Source organism: Cetorhinus maximus, chromosome 7 (assembly GCF_964194155.1).
Source record: "Cetorhinus maximus chromosome 7, sCetMax3.hap1.1, whole genome shotgun sequence".
NCBI classification, from domain to species: Eukaryota; Metazoa; Chordata; class Chondrichthyes; order Lamniformes; family Cetorhinidae; genus Cetorhinus; species Cetorhinus maximus.
Window position 1 is genome coordinate 43198129 of NC_135885.1, and position 21559 is coordinate 43219687.

The 21559-nt window shown below is 43.0% G+C and overlaps 1 protein-coding gene across 4 annotated transcripts in view; it reads right to left on the minus strand.

Annotated features, from left to right (window-relative positions):
• wasf3b (WASP family member 3b) overlaps window positions 1-21559 on the minus strand; it is a 122286-nt gene that overhangs the window by 37658 nt on the left and 63069 nt on the right. For all 4 annotated transcript variants that reach the window (XM_078545394.1, XM_078545391.1, XM_078545395.1 and 1 more), the window contains exon 4: window positions 762-896. In XM_078545394.1, the coding sequence (XP_078401520.1) occupies window positions 762-896 (135 nt within the window). The remainder of the gene's footprint in view (window positions 1-761; window positions 897-21559) is intronic.

Genomic DNA, 21559 nt, shown 5'->3' on the forward strand with positions numbered 1-21559 from the left:
GAGAAAAGAAGAACACACAAGGCATGCAGAAAGAAAAAGTGAAAGAGGAGCTGATTCCTCATCGCATTAACACCCAGATTTTGAGCAGTAGCAGACAGTAGAGGAGAGAACATCTGGACAATATCTGCATGGTTACAGCTACATTGAAATGGAGGAATGGAAGGGCTACACGTAATTTTCAGCCCCAGAGGCATGCCGGGTTCATAGTCTACATCATGCCAGTGAAATCCAGCTGGGAACAAGACCCCAGGCAGATCTGCAAATGGGGGAACATTTAAAAGGCAGTCATTCAAAAATCATCCTTCTGGACTTGAAGGGCTCATCATGAAGCATTGCCTTTAGGTGATCTGTGCACACAGGAGGGTCGTAACTTGTTTTTAGTCTATTTCAGAAAACCTAAAGCTAGGTTAGATTGTTAAGTGTTACTGTACACCTAACAGTGCTCAAAACTTAAATAAGTTTATACTAAATATGTATTTTTTAAAATAATATTTTGAAAAGGCTTAGATGGATTAACTTTCTATTTCCATGGACTAAGAAGAAAGTAATTTATCACAAAAAGAGGACATCATCTGTATGAATAAGTAACAAAATTACTATTTCTTTCCCTACTGGAATCTTGGACTGACTTTAGTAATTATTCAAAAACTGATAACATTCTTAATGGTTTTCTTAAGTAAATCAAATATAATAAGGTAATATTAATTCTTCTTGTAACATAATAATTATCACATCATCAGCCCTACCATGGAATTACTTACCTTCCTCCACTGTGGAGTCCAGCTGAGTAACTTTGACAGCCAAACGATCAATTCTATCTTGGAGAGTGTTAGCTCGGATATGGAAGTTGTTGGCTTCGTTAAACAGCTCACCAAATATATCCTCTGCATGTTTGCCTAAACAGATTGACACAGAAAAAGTTTAATGAAAAAAAGGGAAATTTATAATGCCAAAGAAGAAAACTACTATATAACTAGAAGACTAATACCAGGAATGGGCGGGTTGTCTAATGAGGAAAGGTTGGACAGGTTAGGCTTGCATCCGCTGGAGTTTAGAAGAGTAAGAGGTGATTTGATTGAAACCTTTAAGATCCTGAAGGGTCTTAACAGAGTGGATGTGGAAAGGATGCTTCCTCTTGTGGAAGAATCTAGAACTATGGGTCACTGTTTAAAAATAAGGGGTCGCTCATTTAAGACAGAGATGAGGAGAAATGTTTTCTCTCAGAGGGTTGAGTGTCTTTGGAACTCTCTTCCTCAAAAGGCAGTGGAAGCAGAGTCTTTGAATATTTTTAAGGCAGAGCTAGATAGATTCTTGATAAACAAGGGGATGAAACGTTATCAGGGGTAGGCAGGAATGTGAAGTGGAGATTACAATCGCATCAGCCATGGTCTTATTGAATGGCAGAGCAGGCTCGATGGTCCAAGTGGCCTACTCCTGCTCCTAATTCATTATGTTCATATGTAACTATCCAAAATTCTCTTGATAAGTACTGTACCATTAGGTCTATGGCCAGGATATTCCGGCCCCGCCTTGGCAAATCTCTCCCCCAGCAGATGCGGTGAGGCATTTAAATTTCCAATCAATTCGGTGGGACCATCATATCCCGCCAGGCAGAAGGGGCCTGAAAATCTTGGCCTATGCCTTGAATAGAAAAGTGGCAATCCTCATCGATATTTTACTATTTGAGCAGCAAAATTAAGACACTGCAATTTACAAGGACTGCAAGAGTAATTCTCTGACCACTGCACCACATGTATAAGTACCATTAGACAATATTTAAAAAGAAATATGCAAACAAATAATAAAGGGAGTAAATGGATGTTAATCAGAGTTTGATTCCAGTTTGAGAGGTAACATGCTGCTATAAATCTTTTTTTAAAATCTTTTCATGGGATGGGGGCATTGCTGGCTAGGCGCATTTATTGCCCATACCCAATTGCTCTTCAGAAGGTGATGGTGAACTGCCTTCTTAAACTGTTGCAGTCCATGAGGTGTAGGTACATCCACAATGCTGTTAGGGACAGAGTTCCAGGGTTTTGACCCAGCGACAGTGAAGGAACGGCAATATGTTTCCAAGTCAGGATGGTGTGTGGCTTGGAGAGGAACTTGCAGATTGTCTGCTGCCCTGGTCCTTCTAGATGGTAGGGATCGCGGACTTGAAAGGTGCTGTCTAAGCAGCCTTGGTGAGTTCCTGCAGTGCATGTTGTAGATGGTAGACTATGCTGCCACAGTGTGTCGGTGGTGAAGGAAGCGGATGTTGAAGGTAGTGAATGTGGGCCAGTCAAGCAAGTGATTTGTCCTGGATGGTGTCAAACTTCCTAGTGGAGATTATTCCATTACATTTCTGACTTGTGTCTTGTAGGTGGTGGACAGGCTTTGGGGGAGTCAGGTGGTGAGTTACCTGCTGCAGAATTCCCAGCCTCTGACCTGCTCTTGTAGCCACAGTATTTATATGGCTGGTCCAGTTCAGTTCCTGGTCAATGATAACCCCCAGGATGTTGAATGTGAGGGATTTAGCGATGGTAATGCCATTGAATGTCATGGGGCACTGGTTGGACTCTCTCTTGTTAAAGATGGTCCTGTGGCATGAATGTTACTTGCCACTTATCAGCCCAGGCCTGAATATTGTCCAGGTCTGCTGCATATGGGCTTGGACTGCTTCAGTGTCTGAGGAGTTGTGAAAGGTGCTGAACATTGTAAGTCATCAGCATACATCCCCACTTCTGACCTTATGACAAAGGGAAGGTCATTGATGAAGCAGCTGAAGATGGTTGGGCCAAGGACACTGCCCTGTGAAACTCCTGCAGTGTTGTCCTGGGACTGAGATGTTTGGCCTCCAACAACCGCAACCATCTTCCTTTGTGCTAGGTATGACTTGAACCAATGAAGGGTTTCCCCCTGATTCCCATTGACTCCAGTTTTGCCAGGGCACCTTGATGCCACACTCGGTCAAATGCCTTGATGTCAAGTGCAGTCACTCTCACGTCTCTGGAGTTCAGCTCTTTTTCCATGTTTGGGCTAAGGCTGTAATGAAGTCAGGAGCTGAATGGCCCTTGCTCAATCATACAATGAATTTGATAATGTATTTGCACAGTACTTCACTACTGTCATTACATATGTCTGGAGAATTTCTGTGGAATTTTATATTGTTGCATAGTACAGAACATAAGCTGTCTAAGCGCTCTCACAACGAAAGAAACTTATTAACATTTATATAAGCAATGAAATGGCAAAAACAAAAATTTGAATACTCTATTTGGTTTTCACACTTCTGATTTAACAATAACTGCCATCAAGATGCACAATTCAGTCATACCAGAAACCCTACAGATATAATTTAAGCAATCTTGGAAGCACTTGATCAGTTTCCAGTATAGCAATTTTCTTTTTACTTTCAACATTCAATTTCAATCACTAATCATCCAAGTGTTAATTTCTTGTCTTCATAATTTGCTCTGTCCACACACCCACAGTCATGATTTCCACAGTTCTGGCAACCATTCCTTTAGCTTCAATTTTGGCAAGTGTGCTCCAAGGATATGTGCAAAACTCATCTTTTTCAAATCTGACATTATGGCCTGAACTTTGTCTTCTGAGTTGGGAGTGCAAAGTCGGGAACATTCCCAGCTCCACAAACCTGACTCAGGAGAAAGTGCCCCAGATGGTCTAATTTCCGTTCATGGTGGGTAGGTGTTGACAGGCATCGGGCCTGATGCCCCCAGAAAGAGTTCAGAGGGAGCCATTGGGGCTGCTGTCAATGGAGGTGGGCTGTGTGAAAGTCCCGCCTCAGTGATCTGGAATTTCATCCTAGCAGTAAAATAAAATAATAAAATAAAAAACAGTCCTCCAGCCCTCACCCCTCCACACATTCCCAATGCCCCATCCAGGTCAACCTATGCCCCCTAATGATGCCCCACTTCGACCCCATGGACTCGTAACTTCCATGCCAACCTATGCCTCTCTACTCACCCCATGGCCCTTTAAAGCCCCTGTGCCATCAGTGCCAACTCATGCCAATCCATGTCCCCACCCACCACACCACCCTTTGCCCTTACACCCTCTATGCCAACTTACCCAGTATCCACCATGGGAAGACCTCAGGATGCATGCTGAGATAAAATAAGATAGTGTCTATTGCAGATTTTATTTTTTTTATAAAAATACACTCTCATTCACAAAAAAAATTCACTAGATTAACATTCCTTCCTTCAACTACATAATCCCTTATAAAAACAAGTATTTGTATTCATACCCTTACATCAAAGACTTTATAACTACTTGAAGCTGTCAAACTGTGAACTGACAGGCATCCCACTGCTACCCACCAAGGCCACCTGACACCCACCCAGGCCACCTGACACCCACCCACCCCATAGACCATCTGAACCCCCTTACACTGACCACATGACACCCTTCCAACCGATTCCCACCACTGACCACCCAACCCTACACTGACCACCCGACCCCTCACCATCCAACCCACCCCGCCCGACACTGCCCAACTGACCACCCCCACTGAGCACCCAATGCCCAAAACTCACTGACGCCCTAATCAACCCCCCCAGTGATCACACCCCCAACCACCTGACCCTCCCGACAACCCCCTTCCAGAGACCACCCAATCCTCACCCCTGACCACTCAACCCGCTCGAACAACACCCATACTGACTACACAACGCCCACATCCCCACTGACCACGCACCTTGACCAGCTAACCCCTCCCAACTGACTCCTCCCCAAATGACCATCGAACCCCCAGCCAACCTGCTAACTCACCAGCCGACCCTCAGCCCCCAACTGACTCCCCCATTGATCACCCGATCCCCAGTTTCCTGAACCCCCGACCAACTTTCCCGCAATGGCCACCTGACCCCGCAACCAACCTCCCCACTGACTGCTTAACCAACCCCTCCCTACTGACCAGCCGACCCCCAGCCATCTCTGACCACCTGACCCCCACCACCTCCCTCAATCCTATCCTCTTACCTTACAAACCTACCTTCTCCATGGCTTCTAAAAGTGGTTGGACCTTTAAACTTACTTGTTTTATGGCAGCTATTGCCTTAAAAAAGTGGGCATGGTTTCCTTACCTCCAACTCTGCAATCCAGGCTGAAGGCCTCAGGAGCACGCTGCCCCTACACAGTTCTCACTTGGCCTGAGTCGGAAAAGTCGAAGTAAGAAATTCAGAGCGGAGTGGTAATCCGACTTGGATTGTCACTCCACAGAAGTTTGGGTCCTGTCTCTTGAGTTTTTTGGGACAGTGAGAGAGAGAAAGATATTGAGAGAGAATGGTCTCTCAGAGACAAAAGGCTGCAACCAGCGTGGTCAGCAGAGAGGAGTGCACTGACGTTCTGTAGATTGCCAGCCACAAAGTGGAAGGGAACAAATTCTCTAGTCGAAGAAGCACATCTGTGGCAATCTAAACACTCCAGAAGATTCATCCTGGCATGGCCGCGGGAAGGAATCACCAGAAGCAGGCCTTACTCCTTCTCCAAAAACTCAAAGAAGTACCTTTTGATGGTCACTCAACATTATGACTCAGCAAAATGCGGAGAAGCAAACCTATTGGAATCTGGGAGTGATGTTGCATGGTTCCTGTAAAAACTGCAATTCTGTGAAGAGCAGGCAGTAAAGTAAAACCGTGGCATGGGGTTTTCAGTCATGTTAAAAAGTTAAAGTGGAGGTATCTTTTCTGTAGGTTAGACTACTAGTTGCCTACAAAGTAGTGGTTAGTCAAGGTTGCTATTGTACAGTAAAAGTATTAAAACTTGAAATCTTGTTGTACAATTTCTTTAAGTTGGTCACTGAATTTAAATATCATTTTATAAGTTAGCAGTCTCTATAAGAATCATTTGTTACGACCACAGCCAACGTTATTCACTAAGTAAGCCAAATCCCAGAGGGAAACTTGTCTTACTGATCATAACATCTTTTGTTTTGTATTTTGAAAAGAAGGTGAAAACTACTGATCCCAGAAGCATAGAATCTCAGCAACACTTATAGGATTTTAAAATTTGAAGATTTATTAACAAGACAAAAAAAATCTTAAGCACACGAGTTTAAAATTTTACAGTTGAAAGAGTCTTACAAAACATTCATCAAAAAAACCCACTTGGTCAGAACGCACAAGTAACCTATTTGGCAACAGCTCACTTATAGATTTTTAACCATAAAAATCCAGTAATATTACCCAAGGCAAAAACTGTTGCTACTTTAATAAAGTATACCACAGGGCTTCTCACTCTGTCCACTCTGCTGTGAAAATCTGAAGGAAGTTCAGAAATAGACTGCTTTCTGAAAACAAAGACTTCTCTGGTTTGAAACTGGATGGCTGCTTCAAATTCATAAATTTTCTCAGCACAGAGCTGGCCTCAGGACATCACCACACAGCCACCTCAACTAAACATCTCCCTTAAATATCATTGTTTCCCTTTCATCCTAGACTTCATTGTCCCAAGCACCTCTTTGAACTCAATCTTTCCAAAATATAAAAATCTTTCATGTCTTCTTATTGCCTCCACTTTAGGGCAAAATAAAATTTAATAACTTTCCCTTGTTTACTTATGAAACCATTGTAAGTTGTAAAAGTCCCTTAAACTCTCTTTGAAATTTAGAGGTTGAAAAGTCAAGTCCTTACCTATCACCTAATGCAAATTTTAAAACCCAACTTATTTATTTGTAATTTCAACTTCACCATAGCTTCTCATTACAAATGCACACATCTAGAACCTTTACCTTTCAACTCTCAGTTCCCACAGACGAGCTGTCTTTACTAACCTTCCCCCAGTTTAATAACCCATGGACATATGGGTACATACACACAGCCTTCTTTACAGAATACCACCATATTCCCAAAAATATTTTAAAAATATAAGATCCATCTTCACACATAACAATAGGTACAACCTGCTCAATCTTTCCTCATAAAACAACCACTCCATCCCAGGAATTAATCTAGTGAACCTTGTCTGAACTGCCTCCAAAGCAAGTGCATCCCTCCTGTACACAGTACCATTGGTGCAGTCTCACCAATGCACTGTACAGTTGTAGCATGATTTCCCTACTTTTGTACTGCATCAGATGTCCTGAGATCAGCTCTGTGCTGAGAAAAGTTGTGACTAACATTTTATCGGCCTTCCTAATTAAGTGCTTTACCTGAATGCTAACCTTTTGCGATTCATGTATAAGAACACCCAAATCCCTCTGTACCACAGTATTCTATAGTCTCTCTCCATTTAAAGAATATTCTGCTTTTCCTACCAAAGTGGATAACTTCACATGTTCCCACATTATTCTCCATTTTTCCTACTTCTGTAACTTACCTCTACCCCTTTGTGTCCTCTTCACCACTTGTTTTCCCACCTATATTTAGATCATCAGCAAACTTGGCTACAATATACTGCTTTGCAGAACACCTTCGGTCTGTCCGCAAGCATTACCCAGACCTCCCTGTGCTTGCCATTTCAACACTCCACCCTGCTCTCATGCCCACATGTCCATCCTTGGCTTGCTGCATTGTTCCAGTGAAGCTCAACGCAAACTGGAGGAACAGCACCTCATCTTTCGACTAGGCACTTTACAGCCTTCCGGACTGAATATTGAGTTCAACAATTTTAGATAATGAACTCTCTCCTCCATCCCCACCCCCTTTCCGATCGCCTTTTTTTTCCAATAATTTATATAGATTTCTTTTCCCACCTATTTCCATTACTTTTAAATGTATTTCCATCCATTGTTTTATCTCTGCCTTTTAGCCTATTTCAATCCCTTCCCCCCACCCCACCCCCACTAGGGCTGTCTGTACCTTTATTATCACCTTCCTTAGATAATATCACCAGCTTCAACACCTCTTTGTCCTTTTGTTTGTGACATCTTTTGGTTATCTCCACCTATCACTGGCCCTCGATTCCACGCTACCCTCCCCTCCCCCCTCCTTAAACCAACTTATATTTCACCTCTCTTCTATTTTTACTTAGTCCTGTTGAAGGGTCATTCGGACTCGAAATGTTAACTGTGTTCCTCTCCGCAGATGCTGCCAGACCTGCTAAGTTTTTCCAGGTATTTTTGTTTTGGATTTCCAGCATCCGCAGTTTTTTGCTTTTATTTTACAATATACTCTGTTCCCTTCAGCTAAGTCATTAATATAAATTATAAATAGTTGAGGCCTCAGCATTGATTCTTGTGGCACCCAAATAGTTCCAATTTGTCAATCTGAAAATTACCCATTTATCCCCATGCTCTGTTTTCTGTCAGTTAGCCAATCATCTAACCCTGCTAATGGATTACCTTCAACACCACGAGCACTTATCTGTGCAGTAACATTTTATGTGGCACCTTTCAAATGTCTTTTGGAAATCCAAATACACTACTGGTTCCCCTTTATCCACCCTGCTTCATTACATCCTCAAAGAACTCCAATAAATTTGACAATCACAATTTCCCTTTCATAAAACCATGTTGACTCTGCCTGATTGTATTCTGATATTCTAAATGTCCAGCTACCAGTTGCTTAATTATTGATTCCAGCATTTTCCCAATGAGAGATGTTGCGCTGTCTGGCCTATATGTTTCTGTTTTCTGTCTCTCTTTCTTGAAGAGGGGCATTACATTTGTGGTTTTCCAATCCACGGGGACCATTCCAGGATTCTAGGGAATTTTGGAACATTACAACAAATGCATTCACTGTCTCTGCAGACAATTCCTTTAAGATCAAAAGATGCAAGCCATTAGGTCCAGGGAACTTGTTAGCATTTAGTCCTGTTAGTTTTCTTCATGCTTTTTGTTTAATGTTTGTGATTGTATTAAGCTCCAGCCTCCCTTTTGCCCCTTGATCGTCTGCTATTATTGGGATACTTTTAGTGTGTTCTGCTATGAAGAGAAATAAAAAAAAACTTGTTCAAAGTCTCTGCCATTTCCTTATTTCCCATTAATTCCCCAGTCTTATCCTCTTGTTTGGAGTGCAATTGAACATAGTATCGATTTCAGACTTTTCAGGTAGGGAAGGGACCAAAGGATAGGTTGGGGTTATTTTCCTTCGAACAAAGAAGGCTGAGAGGTGACTTGATTGAGGTGTACAAAATTATGAGGGGAATAGATAGAGTGGACAGGATAAAATTGTTTCCTTTAATGGAGAATTCTAGAACCAGGGGACATAGATTCAAGATAAGTGGCAGAAGGTGTAGGGGGGACATGAGGAAGAGCTTTTTTTATGCAGAGGGTAGTGGGTGTCTGGGATTCGCTGCCCAAGCTGGTGGCAGAAACTTTAAACTCTTTTGAAAAGTACCTGGATCTGCACCTAAAGTGCTGTAAACTGCAGCGCTATGGGCCGGGTGCAGGAAGGTGGGATTAGAAAGGGCACATGGGTGTCCTTGGGCTGGCATGAATAAGATGGGCTGAATGGCCTCCTTCTGTGCTGTAACTTTTCTATAGTTCTAATGTCTACTTTAGCTACTCTTTTTTATGTACTTGTAGAAGCACTTACTGTTCATTTTTATATTGAATGCTAGTTTACTCACATATTCTAATTTAACCCGCTATTATTTTTTTCTAAGATGGTTTCTAAAATGTTCCCAACTTTCTGGCCTACCATTGATCTTCACAGCATTCAGTGTGACACCATCCTTAACTTGTTTAGTTAGCCACAGGTGGTGCATCCTTCTTGTAGTGTTCTTTCTTGATGGAACATATTTTTGTTGAGCATTATGAAATATTTTGTTAAACGCCTGTCACTGCTTATCTACCGTCTTACCTTATAACCCATTTTCCAGTCTACTTTAGCTAACTCTATCTTCATACCTTAGTAATTGCCTTTATTTAAGTTTAAGACATTAGTTTTAGACCCACATTTCTTGCCCTCAAACAGAATGTGAAATTATATCATGTTAAGATCATTCTTCCTCGAGGATCCTTTACTATGAGGTCATCAATTAACCCTGTCTCATTGCGAGATCTGAAATAGCCTGTTCCCTGCTTGATTCCTCAAAATATCATTCTAAGAAACAATGAACTTGTCCTCAAGGCGACCTTTGCCAATTTGATCAGTCCAATCTATATGAAATCACCCATGACTATTGCAAAAGCCTCTTACAAGCCCCCTTATTTCTTGATTTATTTGCTGGCGCACATTTATGTTTAAATGCTCTATCCCTTCTTGTCGCATTCTGGTTATCACCACTTATATCGCTACCCTGCACTAATGGATTGTCCTTTCTCTTTAACTTCTTAAATTTCCCCTCACCTTAACCCCACCCCTCACTATTTAGTTTAAAGCCCTCTCTACTGTTCTAGTTATAAGATTTGTGAGGGCACTGGTCCCAGCGTAGTTCAGGTGAAGCCTGAAAGAAACCCAAAAGAACAACTCGCTCTTTCCCCAGTACTGATGCCAGTGCCCCATGAATTGAAACCCATTTGTCCCAGACCAATTTCTGAGCCAAGCATTCAATACTCTGATCTTATTTATCCTATGCCAATTCGCTTGCGGCTCACGCAGTAAGCCAGAGATTATTACCATTGTGATTCTGTTTAGTAATTTTGCCCCTAGCTGCTAATGCTCCCTTAGGAGAACCCCTTTCTTAGTCGTAGCTTTGTTGTTGGTGCATTTGACAACTGGATCCTTCCCTCCCAGCCCAGAGGAGGTGTCCTTAATCCTGGCACCAGGCAGGCAACAGAGCCTTTAGGACTCATGCTCTAGGCTGCATAGAACAGTACTTATCCCCCCCAATGATACCATCCCTTACCACTACTACATTCTTTTTTGTCCTCCCAACTTGAATTACTCCCCGTACCATGGTGCTATAGAAACATGCTCAAGATCAAATGACTTAAAATTTTACCTATTTAGTGAGAACTTGCAACAAGGGTTTTTTGGCAATTTCTTGACCAGTGCCGGCATGACACAGGAATATCTGAGAATGGCAACAGGGAAAATGTTAATGGAAATGTGTTATCTTACAAGCAGCCCTGGTTAATCATGTATTTGCTGTATTATCTTCTTCAGTTTCTATGGCATTGAAATCCCTTTAGGCTCCCAAACAAGTCTTATTTCTGCCTCTATGGCCGGGATTTTCCGGTCTTGCCCTTGGCAGGGCCTGTTGTGGACAGGACAGAAAATTTGGAGAGGCAACCAAAAGTCCATTGACTTTGTGACAGGGCCAGAAAATCCCAGTCTATATCATTAAACTTGAATACTCAGTTAAGTTCCTTCCTTTTCTTTGTACCAATCATATTTGTTCAATTGATAATCTCAAGCAGGCTTGAACAGAGGCAGGAAAGATAGAATGTACCCATGATCAGTGATGTAAATGTAAATTGGCATCTTTCACCAGTTCAAGTTGTACAGAAAGGGATTGATCCTGGGGTTTTATGTATGTAATTTTAGAGAAACTAGCTAGAAATCTGCTGATTTGATTTCTGGACTGGTTACGAACACAAATGTGCCAGAAATCGAATGAGGGGAAAAATGAGAAAATGCAATCCAGCCAGTCTGACTGACCTCTGGCTGCATATATTCTTAATTGCAATTTAAAATCATCAAAGGCTCATCTTACATTCTAACATTTTAATCCTAATGTGTTTTAGTTTTATATAATCTATGTAACAGTTTTAAGTAGAGCCCTGATACAAATAGAACTATTAAAAGTGCCAGTAACAGCATTATTCAACATTTAAACTAGAAAGGAGGAAACTTCATAAATACTATGTTTTTAGTACATCTTAAGAAAAATTTTTCCAGGTAATTCTGTTTTTGTTTTGTACTTATTTCATAAGACTGAGCTAAAATTGCATCGTCACAGACTCTACTAAAATAGGTTAATCTCCTGAGAAGGTTTAACACAAGCCATGCATAAATACCTGAATATCTCCCTGACCACTAAAGGGAATGAAGTATGAATTCAAGAAGTTGAATCAATTACATTTGTGATCAGTTACATTCTATGAATAACATTTCTGTGGTCCCAAAAGAACTGGAACAATTATTCTGTACAATTATTCTATCCCTTTTATAACTGGATATTTGTCAAAATTCTTTTATTTAAATGCGATAATTTACTAAGTAAGGTACTTATGATGAAAATTTATTTTAAACTTACTTTATAAGGAAATTTTCTAATCTCACAATAGGGATAATTTTATTTTGCATTCACAGCAACTACTACTATTGTACAATACATTACTTATTAGCTGTATGTAGCTAATTGACAGTCAGTCAGGTGGTTGGGGCTGTAGTTGGGTTGTGGGGGGTGGGGGGCGGGGTCAGGAAAGTAGTTGGGGAGGGTCCAGTGGGGAGTCGTCAAGGGGTCAATATTATAGTTACCCAGAAGTTAGAACTGGTTTTAATCCTTCTAACTTTTCCTGAGCAACTATTCTGGTAAGTGAGTCAGAGCCATCTGAAGTCTCCAACTTTAACTCAAGAGTTTCAGAGGGTTCCAGACACAGGGGAATGCCCATTAAGTCCAATTCCCGCATAGTGCACTGGGACTTCCGGGGGGCCCCCAGCACATCTTGGGGGACGGGGATGGGGGGGGTGCCTCGGTACAACCATCAGAGATCGCCGATGTTTCAGGTTGATGACCTGTCATCAGGCCTGGCAAAAGTTAGAAATATAACAGGTTTTAGGCTGGGAAAGGGGTGAGGGATTGTGGGGAAGAATAAAAGAGGTTTGTGTTGGAGTAGGATGCAGGAAAGACCAAATTAAATCTCTTCTGCCTTCCACCTTATCGCAGACTTTCTCTTTTGTTCTTTCCTCCCCTTTCCCCCTTTATCTTCCATTGTGTTTTTTAAAAACCTGTTACATGTCTAACTTTTGCAGTTCTGATGAAAGGCCATCAACCTGAAATGTTAACTCGGTTTCTCTCTCCATTGCAGTTGCCTGACCTGCTGACACTTTCGAGCATTCTCTATTTTGAATCCCTAAATGCATTTGTTGGTTTTTAAAAAATGGTAATATAAAAAGCACAGTACAGAAATGTTTTTGATCACTCTATGCTGCTACTGGTTATCTGCTAAAATAGTATGCAATGCAGGTGAAAAAGTTGGACTTCAATACAATGGATACACCAGCAACGTTGTATGGAGAAAACATCTGTCATCATGGGCAGTTTTGACCAATAACAACTCCTTCAGGCCAGCAGCCAAAGCCAGCCCAACCAACAAGTAACTCCAACAAGGCACCTCACAGAAATGGTCAAGCAACATCTAACCATTTTCTGGATGGAGGGCAGAGGTGGTCTGGAGGGCCTACTTGCGCAAAGCAATTTTTTTTAAAAAATATATTCATTTATGGGATGGGGGCTTCACTGGCTAGGCCAGCATTTATTGCCCATCCCTAATTGCCATTGGAAAAGCAGTGGTGAGCAGCCTTCTTGAACTGCTGCAGTCCCTGTGGTAAAGGTACACCTACAGTGCTGTTAGGGAGGGAGTTCCAGGATTTTGACCCAGCGACGGTGAAGGAACAGCGATATATTTCCAAGTCAGGACGGTTAGTGGCTTGGAGGGGAACTTCTAGGTTGTGGGGTTCCCATGTGTTACAACTTAATACTGGTACTGCCAATAACTTTTCAAAGATTAATCAATTAACACGTAGGCGCGGGAAGGTGATTGAATATTGCAGCTTCCATTTTATTTTACTTCAGCAACCAAATTAACAAACAAAATGGGTTCTGCAATCCCATAACGCACCGGCTTGCAAAGCACGGCAAGCCAACAAGATGTACACAGTACATAATGTATTCCTCCCCCCTTACGGGAAACATCAGTTTAACAAAACATTTTCTGAACTAGGGAAAGACTGTCTCTATTCCCAGATGAACCCTGGGGATTATCCTGCCCCCCAAAAATACATGAGGCAGAATTTTACGTCCTGCGGACAGGCACACGCCCGACCTAATCGAGTGTAAAATCGTGCGAGAAGACGTTGGGCGAGCGTCTCTCGTGCAATATTTCACTTGGCAGATGAGTGCAGAAGTTGAAAGCATGCCCGCCGACAATTAAGAGGGCAATCAAGCCCATTAACGGCGCAATCGACTCCGATTTGTCAGTGCGCGCCCAACCTTACGGTTGGTGGGTGGGCGAATCGGCCAGACGGCCTTTGCATTTTTCATCAAACCTCATCCAAGGGCAGGATGAAATTTCCCTGATGAAATAAAATAAAAATAAATTTCTGTGGATTTTTATCAGCTCTAATTTCAGGTGATTGACTATGATACATGGACACTTTTATTCAGCTTTTAAAGCCTTTATTTCGGCTTTTTCAGGACTCCAGCTTCCTGAGGTAGCTGTTTGCCTTCAGGGAGCTTTTTTTCAGTGCTCACCCGCACCCGCAGAAACGTCATCACCAGCCCTCTTCCCACTCCCACCCCAGCAGCACTGAGCATTCCAGCGCATGTTTCATGTTGGCAGGTCGTTAATTGGTCAGCCAGCGTGAAATCGCGGTGGGGGGCTGACCGCTCCCCAGCCACTGATCGGCTGCGCCTGCCAAAAGGTAAAATTTAGGCCATAGGTTCGCCTTAACTATAACTCAGATGCTCAGGTGGTCTTCTCTCCCAGTGTGGGTTATGGCCGACTTCTGGTGCTTTTACTGAGTAATGTTCATTAGAGACTGATGATAACTTAGGACTTGTAGCAGAATCCAGAAGTTATGTCTAATGCAGGTGAAGGCGAGGTGGCTTCAACTTCAGTCGAGTTAGACTGAGGAGGTGAGACTGAAGTCAGCATTCCTTGATTTGAAGATGGCTCACTTGAAGTGGTGAAATCAGGCTCGTCCATAAGAGGTGTATCTTTAGATGGTGCTTGACTTAGCAACAGTTGGTCAACATGTCTCTGCCAGGTGAGATCATTCACAGTTTGAACCGTGTACGAAACAGTTCCTACCTGAGCAATCACAGTAGCATGTACTCATTTAGCTCCGGTAGCATTATTATGAGCTAGAACTTCTTGTCCAGAACAGAAAGTCCTTGGCTGTGATCTTTGTACTCTTCTCTCCACTTGGTCGTGCTGTTGATCTTGCACTGCTTGTTTTGTTTTTGTTGGTTTCAGCAGAACAAAGCAAACGCGCAGTTGCCATCCCATTGGTAGGAATGTTGGAGATGCTTTAGTCATAGCATGGGGCATGTTTCAGTATGTCAGCAGAAATGTGCCCAGATGCTTTTGAATGGAGGAATGTCCTTGTGCTGATCTTAAAGCATGTTTCATGGTTTGAACAAATCTCTCTGCTAATCCATTGGTGGATGGGTGGTATGGTGCTGAGTTGATGTGATGAATTTCGTTACTTCTCAAAAAATTCTCAAACTCCTGCAAGACAAACTGAGGGCCATTGTCAGCCACAAGTTGTTCTGGTAACCCGTAATGACTGAACATTTCTCTTAGCCTTTGAATTGTACTCTCAGCAGTCGTAGGGGACATCACTGAAATGTCTGGCCATTTGGAATTAGCACCCACAACCACCATGAAGCATTGTTCCTTCAAATGGACCAGGGAAATCGACGTGGATGCACTGCCAAGGGTTTTCCGGCCAATCCCATGGATGGAGGGGTGCCACTTGAGGCATGTTTCTCACGCACTGACGTGAAGAACAAGATCTTGCCTTGGCTTCAATGTCTTGGTCCAGGCCAGGCCACCAAAAGTAGCTTCTTGCAATCTCTTTCATGCAACCGATTCCAGAGTGTCCAGAATGTAGTTGGTTCAACACTGGTTTCCTCAATGTTCGTGGAATAATAACTCGCATGCCCCAAAGCAAACATCCTGAAGTAACTGATAACTCCATCCTCCTGGAAACGTAAGGATGAAGGTCAGGTGAGACTTGGCAGTTCGGGGAAGAGTTGCCATGCATCACAAGGTCCATGACTTTGGTCAATGTTGGATCCACTCGAATGGCCTTCTTGATTTGGACTGAAATGATGGGTGTGTTCTCCACATGTGCAAGTAGAAGATGTCTTTCTGAGCAGTGTCCACATGGCTGACTGGTAGAGGCAGCCTCGAAAAACCATCCACATTGCCATGTAAAGTAGATTTTCGATATTTGGTGTCATATGTGTGAGCACTCAACATCAATGCCCAAAGCTGCATCCTGCTTGTAGTTAAAGAAGGGATGCGTGTGTGTGGACCGAATATTGAAGTGAGTGGTCGATGATCAGCCAGCAGTGTGAATTTCCGTCCAAAAGGTACTGGTGAAATTTCTGGATTCAGAAAATGATTTCCACTGCTTCATGTTCAATTTGGCCCTCTGCTTTGCTTAAAGTCCGTGAAACGAATGCCTCTCCACAACTGAGGGCGTTATGTGTGAAACAACGGCCCCAACTCAATAAGGCGATGCATCGCATGCAAGTTGCAGAGCTAAGGGCGGGTCAAAGCGTGTCAGTGCTTCAGAATCTGTTAGCGCTGTTTTAGTCTGCTTGAATACAGTGTCTCAGGCTTCTGTCCATTTCCAGGCTTTGTTCTGACACAGAAGCTCATGCAGGGGTTTCAGCAGGGTTGCCAGCTGTGAAATAAATCTCCTGTAACAATTCAGCAACCCAAAGTACGAGAGAAGCTGGCTGATATTCTGAGGACCTGGAGCATCCACAATAGCCTAGACCTTGGAGGGTGCTTTGTGAAGCCCAGCAGCATCAATGACGTGCCCCAAATATTCTACAGAGAGCTGAAAAAACTCATATTTGTCTTTGCGAACCCGTAGGCCATACTTCTTTAGCCTTCCTAGAGTGGCATCCAAGTTCTTGAATCACAAAAAGCTAGCCTAGCATACAAGTTCAGCACGTAATAGGGAAGGCAAATGGAATGCTGGCCTTTATTTCAGAGGGAATGGAGTATAAATATAGGGAAGTCTTGCTAAAACTATACAAGGCACTAGTTAGACCACACCTAGAATACTGTGATCAGCTTTGGTCCCCTTATCTAAGGAAAGGTATACTGACATTGGAGGCAATCCAGAGAAGGTTCACTAGGTTGATCCCGGGTTTGAGCGGTTTTCTTATGAGAGGTTGAATAGATTGGGCCTATGCTCATTGGAGTTTAGAAGAATGAGAGGCAACCTTTTTGAAACATATAGGATCCTTAGGGGGCTTGACAGGGTACATGCGGAGAGGTTGTTTCCCCTTGTGGGAGGGCCTAGGACCAGAGGGCATAACCTCAGAGTAAGAGGTCGCCCATTTAAGACAGAGATGAGGAGGAATTTCTTCTCTCAGGGGGTAGTGATTCTGTGGAATTCTTTACCGCAGAGGGCTGTAAAGGCTGGGTCTTTAAGTATATTCAAGGCTGAGAGACAAATTTTTAAATCAGTAAGGGAATCAGCAGGAATATCAGATCAACCAAGATCTCAGTGAATGGCGGAGTAGACTCGATGAGCCGAATAGCCTACTTCTCCTCCTACGTCTTACGGTCTTATGATTGTCATCAGTTTTGCCCGTTACCAAGATAGTGTCAAGGTAGCACTGAACTCCAGGCAAGCCACTCAGGATCTGGCCCTCTGAAACACGGCTGGAGCTGATGTTATTCCAAAAGACAAACAGCAATAGCTGTACAGTCTCTTGTGTGTTGTGATGGTTAGATATTCTTGTGACTTCTCATCAATGTGCATTTGTAAGTACGCCTGTAATAAATCTATTTTGCTGAATTTCTGTCCACCAGCCAGGCCAGCAAAAAAGGTCCTCAATATGGGGAAGTGGATCGCGTTCAGCACAAAACACAGGGTTAACAGTAACCTTGAAATCTCCACAGATGCATATGCAGCCGTCTTTCTTGAGCACTGGAATCTGCCCATTCGCAATGGGAGACAGGTAACCAAGGCTCCTATCTTGACCAGACGGTCCAGGGCAGCTTCAACTTTTATTCATATGGCATAAAGCTTGGTTCTGGCCTTCAGAAATTTTGGTTGAGAATCAGCTTTGATATTCAATTTTATGGCCATTCCCTTCATGCTTCCCAAATCTTCTTCAAATACAACAGCATTTTTTTTATTACAACTGTCCGACCAGTGTCTTCTTTTGCAATGCTGTGTACTTCTGCCCAGCTTAACCGGATCTTCTCAAGCCATGACCGTCCAACTAAAGCTGGATAGTTGCCTTTCACCACAAAAAGTAGAAGCTTAGCAATCTGTCCATTTAGTTCCACTATAACTTCCAATCTGCCCATCATAGGTACAGATTCCCCTGTATATGCTTTCAGAATGATTTTTGCAGGCTTCAAGGGAGGATGTTTAATCCTCTCGTTATACACAGCATCTGGGACCAGAGAAACTCCTGCCCGTGTGTCCAGTTCCATATGCATTGGTTGGCCTTCCAGCAATGGTGTTACCCAGTAGCCCTCTGAACCACCTGCCACTGACAAGATGTGGAGGGGCACTTCTTCAGACTCAGTGTCATTCTGGTCCTCCCGTTCCTGCTGTATGACAAGCAGATTTTTCTTATTGTTGCGCCAGACTGCAGATTTCTTATCCTCTGGTTTGCTTTTCTGATTCGCTGCAATTTTTTGTTTTTACAGACACACTCAATGTGTTTCTTCTTGCTGTACTGATGACATTCAAGGTTTCTGCACCAACAACGGTAACATTCTTGGCTGCTTGCTAACTTGTGTGCATGCTCAGCTGTCACGTTATGCACGTGAGTTGAAGTACTCAGCTGCTGTCCTTCTTTTGCAGCCAGCTCCATAGAAAATGCAATCTCTATGGTATTCTGCAAGGTGAGGTTAGCTTCTGTCAGGAGGTGCTTCTGGATTGCTTCACTACGAAGGCCACAGACCAACCTGTCACAGAGGGTATCATTCAGTACTTCATTGTGAATTCAATGTTCAGTGAGATTTCCAAGTACTGCAACATACTGCGCAATTGTTTCCCCCTCTTCCTGGTTTCTGTGAAACCTAAATCTTTCTGCTATGACAGGCGGCTTAGGGGAGAAAAGCATCTCCAGGATTTTTACAATGTCCTCATACAATTTTCAGCCAGGTTTATCAACCTGCACCAAGCTTCTTAAGAAGCCAAAGGTTTCAGCTCCCATCACAGTTAAGAAGGCTGCCACCTTTCTATCACTTTCAATTCCATTTGCAAGCACAAAACACTCAAGTGTTCAGTGTAGAAGCTCCACTGTTCAACGGTCTCACTGAAATCTCCCATAGGTCTGGTAAGTGTAGTCATTTTCTGCCTTAAATGTGTTGCCACTTTAAGATTTGTAACTCTTTTACTTCAGGCTTTCTCTGCAGCTGTCAGCTTTCTGTCTTCGAGTTTCCCACGCTTTTCTGGTTTTGGTGGACTCCCAGCGAGTGGGGCTATTCTTTTTGTAAACTTTTGAAAAATCACTGTAGAAACCTCTTTGGCCTCAAGGTAATTTTTTTTTTTTGTTTTCTTTTTATTCTGCAGGTGTTGTTTTTGTTTTGAACTTCGGGGGCCGTCTGCAGCCAGCCGATCCTCTCCCAGTAATTTTCCTATGCTTTGAGCTGGAGAGATCCTAGGGATTGTGGATTTTTTTTTCTTTTAAAACACTCAAAACTTTTAGAACTGTAGCAACTCTTTTCTGGGGGATTTTTGTTTTCTTTTAACTCTTCAGGGCCTTGTTATTTTCAACTTTTCGCTTTGGGAGTATTGCCAAGTGCAGTTTTTTTAAGCTAGTAATTTCCTTTTACTAGCTCTTTTACTTTAATTTTGCTTTTCAAGTGGCATTACCACAAAAGGTCCATCCTCCTCATTGCCAATTTGTTATGGATTAATACTGGTACTGATAACTTTTCAAAGATTAATCAATATACACATAGACGCAGAGATGATTGAAAATTGCAGCTTCCATCTTATTTTAGCTCGGCAACCAAACTAACAAACAAAATGGATTCTGTGATCCTATAATGCACTAGCTTGCAAAGTACGGCAAACTAAACAAAACATACAGTACATAACACCATGTATCTGCAGCCCTTGTCATTTTAGACGGTAGCAATCGTGGGTTTGGAATGTGCTGCCAAAGGAGCCTTGGTGAGTTTCTGCAGTGCACCTTATAGATGGTACTCACTGCTGCCACTGTTCATAGGTGGTGGAGGGAATGAATGTTTGTGGAAGGGTGCCAATTAAGCGGGCTGCTTTCTCTTGGATGGTGTCGAACTTCTCTGCAACTGCACTCATCCAGGCAAGTGGAGAGTATTCCATCACACTTCTGACTTGGCCTTGTAGATGATGGACAGGCTTTGGGGAATCAGGTGGTGAGTTACTCGCCACAGCATTCCTAGCCTCTGACCTGCTCCGATAGCCACAGTATTTATATGGCAAGTCCAGTTCAGCTTCTGTTCAATGGTAACCTCTAGGGTTTAAATAGTGGGGGATTCCGTAATGGTAATGCCATTGAATGTCAAAGAGCGATGGTTACATTCTCTTTTGTTGGAGATGGTCATTGCCTGGCACTTGTGTGGCGCGAATGTTACTTGCCACTTGTCAGTCCAAGCTTAGATATTGTCCAGGTCTTGCCGCATTTCGACATGGGCTGCTTCAGTATCTGAGGAGTTACAAATGGTACTGAACATTGCACAATCATCAGTGAACATTCCCAGTTCTAACCTTATGATGGAAGGAACGTTATTGATCAAGCAAATGAAGATGTTTGGGCCTAGGACACTACCCTGAGGAACTCCTGCAGTGATGTCTTGGAACTGAGATGATTGCCCTCCAACAACCAGAAACATTTTCTTTTGTGCTAGGTATGACTCCAACCAGCAGAGTTTCCCTGATCCCCATTGGCTACAGTTCAGCTAGGGCACCTCAATGCCACACTCTGTCAAATGCTGCCTTGATGTCAAGGGCAGTCACTCTCACCTCACCTCGGGAGTTCAGCTCTTCTGTTCATGTTTGAACCAAGGCTGTAATGAGGTCAGGAGCCGAGTGGCCCTGGCGGAACCCAAACTGAGCATCGGTGAGCAGGTTATTGCTAAGCAAGTGCCACTTGATAGCACTGTTAATGACCCCTTCCATCTCTTTACCAATGATGCAGAATAGACTAATGGGGCAGTAATTGGTCAGGCTGGATTTGTCCTGCCTTTTGTGTACAGGACATACCTGGGCAATTTTCTACATTGCAGGGCAGATGCCAATATTATAGCTGTACTGGAACAGCTTGGCTAGGGACGCATCAAGTTCTGGGGCACAAGTCTTCAGTAGTATTGCTGGAATGTTGTCAGGGCCCACACCTTTTACAGTATCCAGTGCCTTCAGCCGTTTCTCGGAGTGAATCGAACTGACTGAAGATTGGCATCTGTGAGGCTGGGGACCTCTAGAGGAAGCTAGATGGATCATCCACTTGGCACTTCTGGCTGACAATTGTTGAGAATGCTTCAGCCTTATCTTCTGCACTGATGTTCTCAGCTCCCCCATCATTGGGTCAGTCTAATTACAGCAAAGTACCATTCACAACAGGTGAACTAAAGTCTAGAAGCTAAACTAAGATGTGTTATGCCTGGTAAATTCAAGCCAGAATTTCAAGAGAGAAACACAATCTTTTCTACAATGCAAAAAAGATAAATTGTCATTCATGGCTTCAAAGAGTGAAAAGAAGTGCATGGTTCAAAACAGAAGGGACAAAAGGAACAAACTGTCAT